We start from the raw sequence: 20758 nt of genomic DNA, 5'->3' as shown, positions 1-20758 counted from the left end.
AAGTACCTGTGAAGTAAACCATTTTTTTTAAAGAGACATCCGGTCAAATGAATATGCTTTTTGTTTACAGTTACTTTATCGATAATACGTATTTCATATTTGCGGATGAATATTTTTATTGAAATCAGTCTTCTGTCGGCCATCTTGAAAGAAGGAGTGGATCATTTTTATTGAGAAGACTATTTTGATGATTTTACTCTGTTTTGTCATCAAATGCGATTTTCTATGATTTTTATAGAAAGGTAGTGTGTACAAAATGTAATTACAGTTTAAACTAAGTTATCGGGCTACATGATTTTTACTATTATATTGTATATCGGCAGTGATTTACATGCACTCTGTCCTAGTGTGCAGAGCGTCTGTGTCTCTCATATGCAGAGTGTGAAGAAGTGGAGAATGATTTTGTTTTGCCGGTTGGTGCATCCTGGCTGGAGGCGGGGGACCTAGAACTGCTCCTCGGGTCATTGTGGCATAGGCCTACATATCTAGAACATAGGCCTAGTAGGGTTGATTAATTCCTATATGACTACACCTAGTTATCAGTAGGGCTTGACTGAGTCAGATTGTTTTACTTATTTGTTTTTATAGGCTAGGCTACAGGCATGTGTATTAGGCCTAGCTAGCCTAGGCCTATTAATATTTTGTATATTGTTGTAATTATAAAACAAATAATGGATAATATTAATAAAGTGAAAGAAGTTTTCCATCATTGAATTGTTATTCTTTCTGTTTTATTTACATTTTTCTAGGCTAGGTAGGCCTAGGCCTAGGCCTACTGCAGTGTATGACTATGATAACCAATGATAGAGGCAAAAATAGTTAGGCTAGGCCTACAGTATGCACTTTTATTGTAAATTATATGACCCACTGTAATATATAGGCCAAAAAAGGCCTTATTCAAATTATTTAATTGCAACAAAGTAAACATTGTTGAATTGACTATGTCATTGTCTGATGTGACATACTTTATAAATACCATAACGCACCTCGGGCCCTGCAACCACTTTTTTTTTATTGAAACCACTAAAAATGATTTCTAGAATAACTCTTACATTTTACAGGTGTTTGTAACAACCATTTTTAACATCAGCGGAGGCAATCAACATGTCCATTTTGCAGACTATAGAAGAAAAGGTACGTATGGCACGCTTTGCAAGCAGTACTGTATCGTATGAAAACATTTGCTCATAGCACACATGTTAACCTTAATAACAACAATACATCTCAACAATGAAATTGGTCTGCTAATGTCTGCATAAATTGAACTATTCCATGGATTAATAGGGAGGTTTCGCAACCTTACGAATACGATAACGAAAACGGTTACGTCACACATTTGTGAAACTTTTGAGCTGATCCCCATTTCATATTCGTAAAGCGTTTTCGTGTTTACGAAATATCATCAGTCATATTCGTAACTACAAAACGAGTATAGTTTTTGATCTATTTTGCATTTGAATCAGGAATTATTCATGGTTATAATATAATCATAAATTTATTGAAAGTAATTTACTGAAATGCCAGGTAAATTTTGATAATTAGCAGTTGTTAAAGTCCTCCCTCACTTCGACATTACGCTAGGCCTAGGCAGCCAAGCAACACGTACCTGCGCTTCGCTCATTTTTACCGCAGTCATATTTTGGACGACGCCCTCAATATTCGTTGCCATGCAAAACAGATTTTTACTGACTTACGAAAACAAATACGTGTGCGTGACGTATCCGGTTTTTGTATTCGTAGCGTTGCGAAACCTCCCTATTACCACTACCACCAGTATTTGTATTGATATCTGGGAGGAGATTAACCTATAAGTATTCTGTTGCAATAACATTCATCATAATATCCTGCAGAATTACAAATTGAATTTTTGTTTTTCATTTTAAAGAGCAATTAAACCTGATAATATTTTAAAATATCAAGTTTCAAGTACCATCATGGTAATATGATAAATGTTATCACTTTATAGGATAGGAGATTAATTTTGGAAAAAAAAAAACTTATTTTGATATCAACAGCATGTCACATTAAAATTGAATGCATTTAGATATTTATTATGAGGCTTAGCACAAACAAAAACTGCATGTGAAATACCACTAGTTTCTTGGTATTTTACACTCAAACCCAAATGTTACATGTTGTTATGAAATCACATATCTGAGATTACTTGCCACAGCTTATTCACCTGCCTAAGGGTCTGTTCAGACTTGCAGCTTAAAGGCCAATTTAAACAGATAAAGGAAGTGGAAAATGAAAATATAGAATATATGTTATTTCTTAGTGGAACCACATCAGGATAGATACAAATTCTATTTGGACAAGTTACTGCATGTGGCTTTCCACTACCATTACTGCTCGTCAGTGCAAATTGGCCTTTAAGATGTATTTAGTTCTATGCGGCCTACACATTTTGTATCTAGTCTAGGAAGATTGTCCTAATTATAATACAGTTGTTGTGCCTAATACCTAATAGTCATCATCATTCAGGCACTAGAGGAAAATACATTGTTTAACATGACAGTTATAGCGCTGCCATCACTAAAAGACTTACATTTTAAGACATAGCTACGATGATTTGATATCATCATTCAAAGCACTTTAACTATAGCTCAAAAGCTATTAAGCAAGATTTATAATTCCATTGATATTGACTAAAAAATGCTATTTTTTGTAATTCATCATCAGTGATTTTTTACACTGCCCAACTTACCCAGTGATAATGGAACTTCCATTTTAAATGTTAGACTTTAGATTGCTTATCTAACACCTTACAGTATGTTAGAAAGCAAATCTAACTTCATGAGTCTGAACATGGCCTTAGTTCATAATGTAAAGCTCAATATTTTTGTGATCACTTTAATCAAACTCATGTGACACCCACGATGATCTATTTATACTTAAAATAATGCATTGCTTTCTTACCAATTGCTTTCTTCCTAATTCTTCCCACTGTGTCAGAGAAACTGATTGCAATTGGAATTAGGTTGTAAACACTCTGTTGAATTTTGTCAGGTTTCAAAGGTAAAGCTAGTTATTGCATGTTGTCTATGGCATGTGTAATAGTCTGTTTAGCATGCTAATCATGATTGTAATGCTCAGTGAAGTCACTATTGTAAATGTCATCAGTAGGGCTAAATTAATCAAATGTTTTTAATGTTAAAAGAAAATGTTTGGTCCATCATTACGGAGGAACCAAGTACATTCAAGTATATTTTATGTCTCATTTTGTCTATCCTGTAAAAAAGAAAAATAAAGCAGATCCAAATATGTACCATTAATACATTTTTGCAAAATATTAAAATTGATTTGAATTTCTTATTATAACTGCAAGGTCTGTCCAAGGTGTTAACAAATATTCAACAGGTTTTAAAGTGCCAATTTATAGAAAGGTAATAATTCCAAGTTGATCAGTACATCACCATTACTGTACATTCATTAAATAACATTGCGTTACTACAAACATCACCATTATAAAGATCAAGATTTTCAACATCACAAATAATACCATTATCAAGATCATCACTACCAACATCACCATTATCAAGATCATCATCACTACCGACACCACCATTATCAAGATCCTCATCGCTACCAACACCACCATTATCAAGATCATCATCAGTACCAACATTACCATTATCAAGATCATCACTACCGACACAATCTTTCATTATCATGGTTATCATTAACACAAAACAACACCATTATCAAGATCGTCATCACTACCGACATTACCATTATCAAGATCATCATCACTACCGACGCCACCATTATCAAGATCATCATCAATACTAACATTGCCATTATCAAGATCATCATCATCACTACCGACACCACCATTATCAAGATCATCATCACTACCAACATTACCATTATCAAGATCATCATCACTACCGACACCACCATTATCAAGATCATCATTACTACAGACACCACTATTATCAAGATCATCATAATTACCAACACTACCATTATCAAGATCATCTTCACTACCAACATTGCCATTATCAAGATCATCATCACTACCAACATTACAATTATCAAGATCATCATCACTACCGACACCACCATTATCAAGATCATCATCACTACCGTCACCATTATCACGATCATCATCAGTACCAACATTACCATTATCAAGATCATCATCAGTACCAACATTACCATTATCAAGATCATCACTACCGACACAGTCTTTCAATATCATGGTTATCATTAACACATCACACCACCATTATTAAGATCATTATCACTACCAACATTACCATTATCAATATTATCATCACTACCAACGCCACCATTATCAAGATTCATTACCATTATCAACACCATCATTTACATTGTTCATTATCATTTTTATTTTGTCTGTGTGCATGATATAATTTGGAATAGCACGGTTAACTAAGATTGTTGGATTACACTCACACTCACAGTTGTTTTGTTTTTTGTTGTAAAATCAAAATAGCAGTGTTTGTCAATAATCCTAATAAATTATTTGATTACTGTAGGTTAGAGGCAATTGCATGACTCATAAGGATAACATTTTATAAACTTGGCAGTTAATAAACTTCATCAATAGAAAGAAATTCATTCATATTGCTTTGATCATTGTTTTGGTAGCATGACTGACTAAGTAGACATTACAGTACATTACCATGCAGTAACTGTACACTATTTATTTGAGGCCTGGAATCACAACAGCACAGTCACAACCCCTACCCTTAAAGTTCACAGTGAGAATTTGCTGTTATTAAGAAAGAAATTGAGAGTCTCCAAGACTACCCTACTACCCTAGGCCTACAGTAGGGTAGCACAATCATTTGCTTTGTGATGTATGTTATCAATTTCATTAACACTGTAACTGTTGACAGACAAATTTTTAATAAATTAATCATTTTATAGTGATCAATATAGATATGAATAAAAAAAAAACAATTGTGATATTTTGCCGATTTTGTGATTCTATGCCTCGTATTGTAATGTGTTTGATCTATCATTTTAACATCTCAGTGTGTACAGAATGTATAAAATAATAATTTAATAATTTAGTTTTTATCGATTATGTAAAGAAAACTATAGAAACAGTTTAAATGGACTACAATGTACAGTTACTACTAAAAGATAATCTATTAAGTACTTGTAAATGCTATAGTAATATTAATAATGATATTAATAATGATAATTTATAAATTCAACCGAATGGTAAAACCGATTGATATTTAGTGTAATATTGTTGTCATAAATTCAAGAACTTAATCACTAATAATTGAATATGTGACGATAAATGTCTACACACATTAATTCATATAGCAACAGGTGAAAATAAATATAACAGGAAATAATAATAAATCTACAATGTAATACTGTAGGTTGCTTATGTATGATTTACAGAAATAGATATTTTGTGTTCTATTGTATGATTCTTATTTTCTCACAAACCTTGTTATTTTCACCTTTTGGTTGTGACCCTTTACCTCTTTGTATTTGGTTTGTTCAGTGTACCTATAATTACGAATAATTATCTCATCAGGCTGATGAGCATTTTGTTGAATGATGCACTCTGTGTTGTAATGTTATAAGAAAATTAAAATAGTTTTCCTATAATATAAAATGCTTATTAGAATAGATAGCTTTGCTAGAAAAACTTGGCAGATAATTATATTAAAATAATTGTGAACCAGGTTGTTGTATGATGATAAACAGTTTAAACAGCAAATTATAAAAATTTATTGATTATAAATATTAATATGATATGATATGGTACAATTTTATGGTACAACATTCATTGGCATGTATTTATAATTGGATGGTCTAGTTATACTGTAGAAGATAAATACTGCATTTAAAAAATAGATTGTTGATTTAATTTACAATAATAATTTACTATAATTACTAACAATTAGCAACAAATTAATCATTCCATAACAAACTGAAAATGGGAATTGAATTATGATAGAGAAATAGATTTTTTTTTGGTAAAACTAATTTTCATTTTAAAATTATTAAATTTGTTACTGTTGAATTTATAATTACAATGCTAATTTACAATGATTTCAATAAATTTTAAGATTATTAACTGTAAGTATTAACAAGAATATTTATTATATTAGATTCATAATAATAATTTGTAATTTTCATGAGATGGCATTAAGATTAGCATTGTAAGCTACTTAATTATAATGCTATCCTGTTTCCATAGCAATGAATTTACATCATGTAGAATTGGATAATTCGTATGTAATTTACACAATAATATTTTGCTTTTCTCTAGTTGGCAAAAATGCCGGCGCCTATTCGTCTCAAGGATCTAATACGCAATATCCGGGCAGCACGTACTGCGGCCGATGAGAGGGCGGTAATACAGAAAGAATGTGCATTAATACGTAACAATTTCCGTGAAGAAGATAATACGTACAGATGTCGTAATGTTGCTAAATTGTTGTATATTCATATGCTGGGCTTTCCAGCACATTTTGGACAGGTAAACATATTTATATTATTATTCTTTATTGACAACTGGGGATAACCGTGTCCAGCATGGCAAACAAGTGCATGAAGCTCGGTCTCCACTTCGCAGCATTTACAAATACGTTCATCTTGTGAGAGGCTTGTGAGACCACGATCCGGCTTCTATTATCAGGTTATGCGATATAAGTCTTAACGTGAGAAAGCTAACCTTTTATGCTCATTTTGATTAAAATACATCTGGATGAATATCGAGAGAAGGATTTAAAGTGAGACAAAATGTACTATTTGTTAAAGAGCATCAGTATGTCAACCAATTTCATCCATTGCAGGATTACAGTTGTTTTTGTAGGTCATGAACTTCAGAATATAGCCCATTGAAAGTTGTTTATTTACCATAACGTAGCCTATGTTTTACACTAACTAATAACATACTCTACCTACTATACATATTTTCTTAAGTTCTGTACTGTATACTGTGCTCTCTACTTTAATTGGCCTTCATTTCTCTTTTGGTCTTATTTTTCAGTTGGAATGTTTAAAGCTGATAGCAATGCCAAAATACACAGATAAAAGGATAGGCTACTTAGGTATAACACTTTTATTAGACGAAAGACACGATGTTCACCTTCTCATGACAAATTCAATGAAAAAGTAAGTAGAAAGTACTCGGTACATTTAACCCTCCTAATACCAATCTCAAATGAAGCCCAGAAATTCTAATATCTACACTGTAAACCCATAAAGTAAAATAAATAAATTTCAAAATACTTTAAATAAACAAGAAATATTTCTTACAAAAAACGCCGCGTAACTTTTTGACTGGACAGTTGTAAGAACAGTCTTCATTAATCTAATATAATAGGTCGGCCAATCATACTGTAAACATGCCTTTGTAGAAAACATTTTTAGAAAGAGTTGTACTATTGTTCCTAACTGTATATATTCTATAGTACAGTATCATGTCTAGCAGCAATATACAGCCTACATTATCGTGTCTGCAGATGACGACAGGCCCAACAATAACATAACACCTAAACTTTAACTTAACCCTAACCTCTTAAATTATCTCCTACAGTGACATGAATCATACAAATCAGTACATAGTAGGCCAAGCGTTGTGCTGCTTAGGAGGAGTATGTTCCACTGAGATGAGTAGAGATTTAGCAGGTGAAATAGAGAAACTCCTTAAAACATCAAATGCTTATATTAAAAAAAAGGTAAGCAATACAGTTGGCTGTAAATAGCAGAGTGTGTGTGTGTGTGTGTGTGTGTGTGTGTGTGGTGGTTCAAGCAATATCATCACATTATCACATTGGTTCGGTAACTACTGCTTCATTTGGCTTGAGTTTAATCCTAGCCTTCAACACAATCCCAATTTTGTATATGTATATGCCAGGCTGGTGATCCAGAGATTGGTGGTTTAGAGTCCCACCAGAGTATTCTAAAGCGTAGCGGGTCAAATGACCGAGCGGTTAAAGCAAGGGGCGTCAATTGTCGTACCTAAAAAGTCAATAATGGGTCCAAGGCCGACTAGCTCCTAATTCTGGTTGTGGAACTCGGATAGGACAATCCTGTAGGCCCAGTGTACACAGTTTAAAGTGTATGAATTTTAAAAACCCCATCATTTGAGATGGGTAGGGAGTTACCTAGTAAACTGGTTCACAAAATATCTTAATATGACAAGTAATTAATTTACTATTGGTAATCCTTGCCCCATGTACCTGAAGTAAAGTAATGAAAGGCTGGAGTTGGGCAAACCATCAAACTAATCAACTTCACTACCAGAAAAACATTCTGTTACCTCTTCTCAATAGTAATATCAATATTATGTCATCAAGCAATATCATGCAATAAAGCCTAAGTTTTAGGAGTTCAAACATTACTTTCTGCATATTTACTACATTTAATACGCCAATAGAAGGGTGCAAATGCATTTTCAGTAATAACTAAATTGCAATAACTTCTACTAGCTGAAAATGAAATATGTTTTAATCTTGTAGGCTGCCTTATGTGCTTTGCGGGTGGTAAGGAAGGTTCCTGATCTTATGGAGATGTTTATTCCAGCTGCAAGACCTCTTCTGAATGACAAGAGTCATGGTAAATACATTTTATTTAAACTGTTATAAAATATCTATTTGAACTTGATATGATATGGGTTAATTTAGTAAATTTCTCATTTTTTGCAGTCATTTTTACTTGTTAAATAATATATTTAAAAATATTATAAAAAATATAATGCCTGCTTGAGTTAATTTCATTTGTTAGTTAAAACCAAATCTTTATTAACAAATCTTTGTAAAGATAATGAAGTGATATTTGGTGACATTCAGTGTTTTGGGAGGCTTATTGAACTTTCTTTATCTGATCAATTGAGCTTACCTATGTATAGTATAGTAGTGGGCTTGTTTGTTTGACCCTTCTCAGATTTGTTACGATTTAGGCTATGTTCAGACCCATGGCGTTAGACCGTTTTAGTGTACAACGTTACTAGCAAGGTCATGTTACAAACCGCAGAAAAAAAACCCGAGGTGTTCAGACCCATAGCGTACGATTATCGTTACAACGGAAGTACGTCATTCAGGTTGTTTCTAGTTGCATATTCATGTACTCTTACCCACATGTTTTCATCATTATTTCCACTGTATATAGGCCTAGATCTCGGCCCTACAATTATGACAAAATTTGCCGTAAATAAAACATACCTCGGCATTTATTTAAGAAAAATATAGTAAAGCCAAATTTCTGTTTCTATTGTTTATATTTTGTAGTAAAAAACATTTTCCTCCTAATGATGAAGAAAAAATTGATTGTGATTAGTCTATCCAGTCCAGTCAAAGATATATATTCTTTGGTCCAGTCGGTTGAAAATAACCCTTAACTTGCTAATAAAAGGGACACAGCTCCCCTTGTTTGTTTACTGAATTTTTTAGGAGTTAGGGGGTTTTCAGCATTAAACTTGTCCAGTCTAGTCTGCCTTGTATGAATGAGTGACTTGATGTCCCACGCTAGTTTTTAGCTTGAATGAAATGCGTGAATGGCTCTAGGCCTAGCTAGGCCTAAAAGCGGATGGGATCGTAGTCCCTATGTTTACATACAAGGTGCATCGTAGCGTCGTACGCTAAAAAACGGTCTAACGCCATCGGTCTGAACAGGGCCTTAGTACAGTTTTTACTATACATCATTATAAATCAGTTAAATTAAGCCTGCCTGATATTTGTAATAAAGTAACTTGTTTACTCACTGGTACCTTTTGTTTCCACATTGCACCCGTCAATATTTGTATGAAAGTGTAATGATTACCATTCATTCTCACTGTGTATCCATACAATCTTACAACGAGGGCAATTAAAAACTTAATTTGTCAAACCAATTAATCATAAATTTATTCATTCCGGGTTGCTTAACAATAATGTAAGATGATGCCCATTATGAAATTATATTTTCAAACCAAAGTTGAGTATTTGATTACTACTTTAGTATGCCTTGTAAAGAAAACAATAGTTATATTATAACTCAGTAGAACAGTTTGGGTAAAGCTCTGTCTACACTACCAAACTATTTGTGGCAAAAAAATGCCCATATATGGACATGATGGCATATCACTATCATATTTGGGCATATCACTACCATATTCGGGCACATCACACTTTTTTTTGTCAAACTAGTTTGATAATAGGGAGGTTTCGCAACCTTACGAATTCGAAAACGGATACGTCATACATTTGTGAAACTTTTGAGCTGATCCCCATTTCATATTCGTAAAGCGTATTCGTGTTGACGAATATCACCAGTCATATTCGTAACTACAAAACGAGTATAGTTTTTGATCTATTTGCACATTTTGCATTTGAATCAGGAATGATTTATGATTATAATATAATTATAGATTTATTGAAAGTAATTTACTAAAGTAATTTACTAAAATGCCAAGTCAATTTTGATAAATAGCAGTTTTTAAAGTCCTCACTCGCTTTGATGTTACGCTAGGCCTAGGCACCAAGCAACACGTACCTGCCTTCGCTCAAATTTACCGCAGTCATATTTTGGACGCGCCTCAATATTTCGTTGCCATGTAAAACAGATTTTTTTATGGCTTACGAAAACGAATACGTGTGCGTGACGTATCCGTTTTTGTTATCGTATTCGTAAGATTGCGAAACCTCTCTAATGTAGACAGTGCTTAATACAATTTACCAATTGTTGCTTATATTTAAAGCGTTGATCAAATTATTTTACAGGTGTTCAACTTACAGCTGTAGCGTTAATAACAGAGATGTGTGAACTCAGTCCAGATACGCTACATCACTTCAGGAAGGTATGTGTACGTGACACTCTTTCATTACATTTCAATTTGTTTGTTTTCAATTGCTCAACTGAATCATAACACTGTAACCTCTGATTCATATTAAAAACACTGACCAATTAACACTGACTTTATAACAGTCTATATATATAGCAATCTTTATTTCCATGACACTACGCAGTCAACAACTATTCTGCGCATGCTCAAATGTTTCTGAGTGTGATAGCTACGTTGTCTCGAGCGGTGTGTCATGAAAACAAAAAGTTGCTATGCAAGATTGGAGTACTGTTATACATTATTACCTGTTTTTTATATTATACTCGTAAAGAACTATATAGCCATTTCACATTGAACAAAACACACACACACACTGGGGCTTTCAACATTCAAAACTCTTGAATTGATATTCTGGTGTTTGTGACCTCCAAGGTTTTACCAGGCAATTTGAAAGGACAGGGCTGTAGAGACAGACAAGATTTTCATTACCCATCCCAATTCCCCAGAAGAGATTGTCATTTTATATAATAATAATTATATTTAAAGCATCTTTGCCTTCGTCTGTTTTTAACCTCTCGCTACGGCCTTGAAGGGGTATTATAAAATTAACAATTAAGTTTGTTGCAACATTGTTTATTAAAGGACAACTCGGACAGCATTGTACGACAAGGCCCGACAAACGTCTTGACTCATCGATGCCGTCTGACTTCTGATGAGACGAGTCGTCCTGAGATAGCGTCGAACATAGGAGAACTTTAAACATGTTTCATTTTCTCTCGACGAGATGACTCGTCGGGCCTCGTCCTAAGACGCTGTCTGAGTTGGCTTTTAAATGTTATAAGACTAGGATGAGCTAATCCATATTGAAGTGTCAATAAATGGCGTAACATTTGATTTTTTGTGTTAATACCTGCTACTCTTCTCTTTTGTTTTTTTGTACAAATAGCTTACACGTGGTGTAAGTTTGAATGTACCTTGATATCTTGAAATAATATTATAACAATTAACATACTAAATCATAAATGAGTTGTAACTACTTAAAATCTTGCATTAATATCAACCTGTTCACATACATTCAAAATTAGAATTATGTTGAAATCTTCACTTGTTATTGTTTGTGTTTTTATTCTGGTATTCTACAACTCTGTACGAACTAGTATGTGTTTATTTGTATGTCTTGATAGAGTCTATAGAGTAGATAGTGATATTTATGTTGTAAATTACTTCATTTTTCTGTTAAACTCATGCTAGATTCGATTTCAAGCCATCAGACTTACATCATGTCCAAATTTAAATAATGTTTTTGTCTGTATTTAGGTTTATTTGTGTACTATAGACCTATTCGTAGAATAATTCGTAGAATATTTAACAAATTATCTACCTTTTGAATTTGAATATTTGAAACGTCATTTGAAATTAATTTTAAATTTATTTGACAAGTTTATATTTCAATATTTTAATTTAATAACGATGGCATAAATTAATCAGAATTTAATTCTATGGCATGCTTGTAATGTTAATCATATGGTTTTTGTCAAAAGTTGATGTAGGCATTAAAGTAAAAGTTATATGTATTGTCCCCTAAAAACATGAAAAATGAAGATTAATTAAATCAGACTTTGAATATGTTATTTTGTAGTTTTAATAAAGTTAATCATTTCCATAATAATTTAATAAAGTTAAAAATTCCAAAAAAAATAAGGTTTTCACTTATAAAATGACAAAATAAATGGGTAAATTCAACCAAAAATCTATTGGCTGGTAGGCAGCCAATTTGACCATATTTTGCCTTAATTTACATTTTTTTTCAGGTAATTACATTTTTTTTCTCAATCCAATTTTTGGTCAAAGTAGATAACCATTATGTTACATTAAAATGGAATATTCAACAAAAATGTTTTAATAATTTTTTCAGGGGGACAATACATCTTTAATAAATACTCACAAAGTGCCATCAACGTGTGCAAAAACCATTATGATTTAAAGCCATAACAATATTAATTAGTGATTCTGTTATCATTTAGTAATTAATTACCTTACCAAGTTCTAACCACTCATTTATTTTGTTTTTGTTTATCTTTCCATTTCTTTTCACCTCTTCTACTATCTTGATTACTACATGATTATCCACTAACAATACCCATCTGACCAGTTCAATGATGGTGAGGTATGTGACCACTTGACCATTCATTCTAACACCTTTTTATCATTTTGTGGTTCATCTTGTTTATATCCCATGTGCCTAAACTAACTTTTCATTTATTCACGCTTTCTTTTGTTCTTAGCATGGTTTTATTAGAAATGTGTGGATATTTATTGCTTGATTTTATTTTTGACAATTCTAATCAACTGAAGACCACTTTTTCAATTCAGTTTGCAACATTTTTCTTCTTTTTTTGCCATATCAATGGTTTTTGGAAATTCATTCATGCAAGCCTGTTATTTATTTTTCTGTATTGAAAAATTTAGTGGCATCTTCAATTGATTGTGAATTTTAAGATTCCTTTAATCTGTAGTTTATCATTGTTCATTATATACCTGTATGTTTATTGGTGAAAGTCTTCCATGTTTCAATGTTTGTTTATTATTATTATATATAAAGGGTTTTTTATCAGACATTGCAAGTATTCATCAGAAATTGTTTTTTAATTCAACCTTTCTTCATGATAATTTTAATAATTAATTTTAATATCAAATTTTGTTTCATCTTTATTTAAACTTTTTGATTCATTCTAAAAAGAAATTGCACTTTTGGAGGATGTGGGTAGCCTTTACTTTGGTGCAAGTTTGTTGCGGTTTTCCAACAGTTACTTTAATGGATAAAAACAATTTCTTTTTTTAAATGTTATTACAGATGGTACCACAGCTTGTAAGAGTTTTAAAGAATTTGATCATGTCAGGTTACTCACCAGAGCATGATGTCTCAGGTGTTAGTGATCCCTTCTTGCAAGTGAGTATCTTACATTAATTGATGAAATTTAAAAAAATGAAATACTTTCAATCACATAGACGTTTTCCATTCCAACCATTATTGAATATTACCTAAAGCTGTATCTCATTAGTTCATTCAAGCAAAGCTGAATTAACCACTAGCAAAATTTGAAACTGATTTCACTTTTACTGCAAGCTTACTGAGCCATTAATGAACAGATAATTCACAAATGTCTCAAACAGACTGCTGTTTGCCAGTTTAGTTCACCTAATGCTTTTCGCAATTCCAATTGATTCAACTTGATAATTTTTCACCATTCACTTTGTAAAACCAATTATGCAGCTCTGGTAGTTTGATCAGAAAAGAAGTCTTGTGCAAATGCATAGCTCACTCACAATAATTGCACCACTGTCAATACATTACTTACACTCAAACCTAAACCACCTTCATATCGGAAAAAGGTTAGGACCTGGTCAGACCTACAGAGTTATGCTTTCTTATCGTACACAGCGTACAACTCCTTAGGTCTGAATCAGGAAAATATTACTAGAAGCTACCTCTTACGACACTAATCTTTCTTTCATTGCAACAGCTCAAGGTACAAGATTAGTGAACGGCGCTTATGATACAAAAGTCATGCATCAACGATTTTGACCTCAAATCAATCAAATTTACTCCTGCAGATGTTTTTCCCAAATCGGTGACACTTTTGTTTCAAACGAAAGCGTTAGTTAAGAAAATCTGAACACTTTGCTGTTGCGACACTAATTATAACTCCATGAATCTGCACCCACCCTAAATTATTGATGCAATTTTATTCAATTTTAGGTTAAAATTCTACGATTACTAAGAATTCTTGGAAAAGGAGATCCTGACTCTAGTGAAGCTATGAATGATATATTAGCTCAGGTCGCTACTAATACAGAAACAAGTAAAAACGTTGGTAATGCAATTCTCTATGAAACCGTACTAACAATTATGGACATCAAGTCTGAAAGTGGTCTTAGAGTGTTGGCTGTCAATATCTTAGGACGATTTCTACTCAACAATGACAAAAATATCAGGTAATTTAACAGCAATACATTTAATATTATACTTGAAAGAGGAACTAGTGCACACAAATATATATATATATATATATCCAAGAAGAAGACTTGTTGTACCACCAGGGAGAACCATAGCACGAGTAAGCCTCAAACTGTTTCAGATATTGTGGCTATGGATTATGGTTCCACTGTCGTACTGCTCGGTCACTCACTCTATAAAAATGGGTAGAATTAAACAACAAAATGTATGCAAAATAAGAGTTTGTGTTTATTTGACAGATATGTAGCTCTCAACACCTTGCTAAAAACAGTCAGTGCTGACTTGAATGCTGTACAAAGACACAGAAGCACTATTGTAGATTGTTTACGAGATCCAGATATTTCAATTAAAAAGTAAGTAGAGTAAGAATCAGATACGGATCCAGGAGTGAGTGCATGCCCCAAGCTGAAATGAAACTACTTTTTTTACTCTACTTTTGGCAGACTAATAAATATTTTATGTTGAAGTTACAGGATTCGCTCACTACAAACAAACAATGAACAGCATGAAATTGAGAGAAAAAAAAAACTTGTTTTAAATTTAATATTATATTAAATACTGTAGTCCGTATGTAATTTATTTTTACAAAAAATGTAGTGACCTTAAAATAAGAAAGTATCTTTACGTACTCATGTGTAACTGTTTACTTTTTCAGACGAGCGGTAGAACTTTGTTTTGCACTAGTGAATAGTACAAATATCAGAAGTATGGTGAAAGAGCTAATCTTCTTTTTAGATAAATCGGATCCAGAATTCAAGGGTTACGCATCTTCCAATATCTTCATTGCTTGTGAAAGGTAGGGCTCTGTCTACACCATCAAACTAGTTTGACAAAAAACTGCATTACATAGTTCTCCCGGCCTTATTTGCAAATAAATGTAAATACACCTCTAATCTTACCCCATTTAAGAACTGATTCATTCTTTTGTGGCATTTAAATGGAGGTATATTAAATTCCCTGTCTTACCAACCTGAGAGTATATACTACTGCTCCAGGTAAAGTTAATGGGAAACAATATAACTATGACGGGTTTTTTTTATAAATTACAAATTTTAAAGCTCTGTCAACACTATCAAAACAAACTAGCTTAAGAAAAAAAGTGTGATGTGCCCAAATATGGTAGTGATATGCCCAAATATAGTGGTGATATGCTCAAATATGGTAGTGATATGCTCAAATATGGTAGTGATATGCTCAAATATGGTAGTGATATGCTCAAATATGGTAGTAATATGACATCATCATGTCCATATATGGGCACTTCACATTTTTTGTCACATAAAATTTGATAGTGTGGACAGGGCTTTAGGCATCAGTAATTTAGGATAAATATATAAATTATAATAGAACCCCCTACAGTTTCTTCTGAATAGGTGTTGGCTTCGGTGTTAAAACATGTCTTTCTCTTTATTTGTTTTACGAGAAAGTGTCCCTTAATAGGGATGTCAACACAAACAATTACAAGCATATAAAATACAAAATTCTAACTAGATTTGAACTCGTCACTTTGACGAGTTCGGGTTATCCGCGCAAACGCAACATGCACATACGTTTAAAATATATGAACGCCGAAAATTATTATGCCATCCTATGACATGAATTAAATATGTTTACAGTGCTGAATTGTACCTATTTTGTAGCATACATCATATTACAGTATTTACAGAATACACTGTATATGTTATATACAGTGAAGCATAGACGGAATTACGAGACCCATCTTTTAAATCTAATTATTAACACGATGACATCATCAAATTGACATATAAAAATAACAATTTTAGATGATAATTATCTAATTAATTACATTAATACAAATTTGAAGAATTTTGGGCACGTAAAAGTGAGATTCGCTCTCGTTTAAACGCAATGAACTTTTACGCAAGAGGTGAAAATACGACTTTTTTTATTCAATTGGCCATATGATGACGTCACAACATCTGATTGGCAAAATGTTCACATGATTTCGTATCTACAATCCAATAGCTTCCAGAAAACGTTTTAATCATGATTATCACTTTTTATTAAGACGAGCTATAACAGAGTAAAATTTACTGTAAAGATGAAAATAAGTGACCCACGTTATTTACATTTTTAGACATGATGACGTCATAACAATTAAAATATTTTTATCTCATGCGAAAGATAATTGATTGACGTAGACAATAATAAAATCTCGGGGGAAATGGAATTCGTATGAGCGAGATGCGCTTTGTTGAATGTGATGAGCAATAACGAAATAGACAAAAATCCTATATTTTATATTCGAGTGGCCATATGATGACGTCACAATGTCCGGTTAGCCATATTCATGCATGATTTGATATCTACAACTCATCTAATTCCAGAATCTGAAATTTTAAAAATGTTCACCACGGAGTTTAGAATCTATGACAGTTTAAAAAAAGGCATAATTTTGACAAATTTTTGAACTTTTTCATCAAAAATGCGCGCAAATTGTTTAATTCTACGTGCTCGTATGACGTGATTTTAAGTCGAAATTGATTTAAAATTGATAAATTTACTAGAAAAGGCTGAAAAAACAAAAATCAAGCAAAAAAAGGATGTTTTTGCGCTACGTGCGCGTAAAAAAATTGCGCACGCGTGGGAAATTTTGAAATGCTCAAAATGACATGAAACGCGTAGAAAGTTGATTAGAAATTGATTTTTCGCATTTTGAAATTTCAAACGCGCATGCGCGCGTAACTTTTTGTGAAACATGCCATTTTTAATCCATAGAAAGTTTGCGCATGATATCACTTAAATTTTCACAAAGTTTCAATACAAAATGAATTTTAGTTTTTATTCTATGATCAATCATTGAAATTCATAAAATCGCGCGTAACTTACGCTGCGCAACTCGAAATTTGAAAATAAAAGTTTCTTGCACATCTACAGCTACAGGGCAATCTTATGACAAAGTTATACAATCTTATGTTGACAAGGATGAGAGATATGCGACGCACAAAAATCCGGGAAAGAAAGAAGAACTAGACATGAAACTCGTCACTTTGACGAGTTAGTTATCCGCTCGACAAACGCCACATGCACGTCATACGTTACAATATTGCGCACAGAAAAATATTAAGGCATTATGACCTGAACTGAAGAATATGATATGTTGTTATTTCTGAATTCTGTTATTTTGTGTCATATAGTATACACAGTACAATCTGTATACATATCACAAACAGTGTAAAATAGGTGAAATTACGGGACCCGTATTTTATTGTAATTTTTAACATCTTGACGGTTTCAAAATGAAATGCAAAAGTAGAAATTTCAGAATGAAATTATCTCAGCAACAACATATTAACGTGTAGAAGAAATTTGAATACGTGAAATATTGATGCGCGCTCTTTTAAATGTAATGAAATATAATGCAAAAGATGAAAATACGACTTTTTTTATTTAACTGGCCATATGATGACGTCACGACATTCAATTGGCACAATTTACACATGATTTTGTATCTACAATACAATAGCTTCCTGAAAACGTTTTAATCGTGATTATCACATTTTATTCTTACGAGGTATAACAGATTAAAATTTACTGTAAAGATGAAATTAATGACCAACGTAATTTAAATTTTTAGGCATGATGACGTTAAAAAAATTAAAAAAATTTTAATTCATGCAAAAGATAGTTGATTGACCTAGAATATATTAAAATCGGGGTGAAAATAGACAACGAATAAGTGGAGATGCGCTCTATTAAATGTGATGAGCTATGACGAAAGAGACAAAAATCCTATATTTTATATTCGCGTGGCCATACAATGACGTCACAATGTCCGGTTACCCATATTAATGCATGATCCGATATCTACAACTCATCAACTTCCAGAATATGTAATTAAAAAAAAGTTCTCCATGTAGTTTAGAATCTATGACTGTTTAAAAATAGGCATAATTTTGACAAATTTTTGAACTTTTTCACCAAAAACGCGTGCAAATTATGTAATTCGACGTGCTTGTATGACGTAATTTTAAGTCGAAATTGTTTAAAAGTTGGTAACATTACTAGAAAAGGCTGAAAAAACATAAATCACGCGAAAAAAATATGTTTTTAACGCTACGTGTGCACCGCGTGCGTAAAAATTTTCGCGCGCGAGAATTTTTGACATGCTCAAAATGACATGAAACGCATAGAAAGTTGATTAGAAGTTGATTTTTCGCATCCTAAAATTTTAAACGCACGTACGCGCGTAACTTTTTGTGAAACATGCTATTTTTAATCCATAGAAAGTTTGCGTTTGATATGACTTAAATTTTCACAAAGTGTCAAAACAAAATTATGTTTGGTTTTTAGTCTATGATCAATCATTGAAATTCATAAAATCGCGCGTACGTCACGTTGCGCAACTCAGACGTCATTCAAAAATAGGAGGTGCACAAGTTCACGTAAATGTCGATGTGTTGACAAAGTTACGATATGTTCTGTTTACACGTTTTAGAGAAACGCGACGCACAAAAATGACAGAAAGAAAGAAGTATAATACAGAACTAGATTTGAACTCGTCACTTTGACGAGTTCGGGTTATCCGCGCAAATGCCCACATGCACATACTTAACCATATGAACCTCGACAATTATTATGCCATCCTATGACATGAAATAAATATGTTTACAGTGCTGAATTGTACCTATTATGTAGCATATATCATATTACAGTATTTTACAGAATAAACTGTATATGTTATATACAGTGTAGCATAGACAAAATTACGAGACCCATCTTTTAAATCCAATTATTAATACGATGACGTCATCAAATTGACATATAAAAAGATAACATTTTTAGAAGATAATTATCTAAATAATTACATTAAAACAAATTAGAAGAATTTTGGGCACGTAAAAGTGAGATGCGCTCTATTTAATGTGATGAGCAATAACGAAAGAGTAAAAAACCCTATATTTTACATTCGTGTGGCCATACGATGACGTCATAACATCCGAGGGGTAAAGATTCTGCATGAATTCATATCTACAACATATCTACTTACATATAAAATTTAAAAAATTCGGGGTCGTGGATGGTCCTGATGAGCTATAATAGATTCAAAATTGCCATTATTTTGACAATATTTATAACTTTTTCAATTAAAACACGCGCAAATGTTATAAATCAACGTGTTCGTATGACGTCATTTTAATTTCAAATTATGTCAATCTTTTTTTAAATGACTAGGAAAGGTTGGAAAATCATAATTCAAGAGAAAAAAACATGATTTTCATGCTCCGTGCGCACCATACGCGTAAATTTTTTTTTGCGCGCGGGAATTTTTGACATGCTCAAAATGTCATGATCAGCGTAGAAAGTTGATTAGAAATTAATTTTGCGCATTTTGAAACTTTAAATGCGCGTGCGCGCGTAACTTCTTGTGAAACATGCCATTTTTAATCCATAGAAAGTTTGCCCTTGATATGACTTAAATTTTCACCAAGTGTCAATACAAAATGACTTTTGGTTTATAATCTATGACCAATCATTGAAATTCATAAAATCGCGCGTAACTTACGCTACGCGACTCTAACGTCATATAACAAAGTTTCCTGCACATCTACAGCTACAGGTTAATCTTATGACGAAGTTATAAAAAGTTATGTCTACAAATATTTGAGATATAGCTGCAACAAAATTCCGGGAAAGAAAGAAGAATAAAGATGAAAAAAAAAAAAGATATTTACAATAACAAGGGTTATCCGCAACTTACTAGTTGCGGATAACCAAAAAAAAAAAAAATTTGATGAAACAGGACGATTACAAGGAGTTATCCGCTACTAAGCGGATAACTAATAAAGATGAAGAAAAAGATATTTACAATAACAAGGGTTATCCGCAACTTACTAGTTGCGGATAACCAAAAAGCATACAGTAGTTCATCCACTTAAGTCAAAATGTTTGTGGTGTTGGCCTCATATATTTCCCTTTATGCATTTCATGGGAAAGTGTCCCATGTCAACACA

General features: G+C 32.6%; 1 protein-coding gene across 8 annotated transcripts in view; it reads left to right on the top strand.

Annotated features, from left to right (window-relative positions):
* Positions 1-11: 11 nt before the first annotated feature.
* The window catches only part of LOC140057307 (AP-1 complex subunit gamma-1-like), a 33850-nt gene continuing 13103 nt past the window's right edge, over positions 12-20758 (top strand). Inside the window, exons 1-12 of one of the 8 annotated variants that reach the window (XM_072102908.1) lie at positions 12-242; positions 1062-1134; positions 6269-6478; positions 6992-7116; positions 7541-7682; positions 8466-8562; positions 10704-10780; positions 11712-11723; positions 13620-13715; positions 14526-14761; positions 15023-15136; positions 15439-15579. In XM_072102908.1, the coding sequence (XP_071959009.1) occupies positions 1105-1134; positions 6269-6478; positions 6992-7116; positions 7541-7682; positions 8466-8562; positions 10704-10780; positions 11712-11723; positions 13620-13715; positions 14526-14761; positions 15023-15136; positions 15439-15579 (1280 nt within the window). In that variant the 5' untranslated portion in view covers positions 12-242; positions 1062-1104. Of the gene's footprint in view, positions 243-922; positions 1135-2587; positions 3019-3328; positions 3387-6268; positions 6479-6991; positions 7117-7540; positions 7683-8465; positions 8563-10703; positions 10781-11711; positions 11724-13619; positions 13716-14525; positions 14762-15022; positions 15137-15438; positions 15580-20758 lie in introns of those variants that run through there. The other 7 variants (XM_072102914.1, XM_072102911.1, XM_072102913.1 and 4 more) reach the window with 7 other exon arrangements.

This window comes from Antedon mediterranea, chromosome 8 (assembly GCF_964355755.1).
Source record: "Antedon mediterranea chromosome 8, ecAntMedi1.1, whole genome shotgun sequence".
Lineage (NCBI taxonomy): Eukaryota > Metazoa > Echinodermata > Crinoidea > Comatulida > Antedonidae > Antedon > Antedon mediterranea.
Note: the sequence above shows the minus strand (reverse complement) of the source record. Positions and strands in the feature narration are given on the sequence as shown.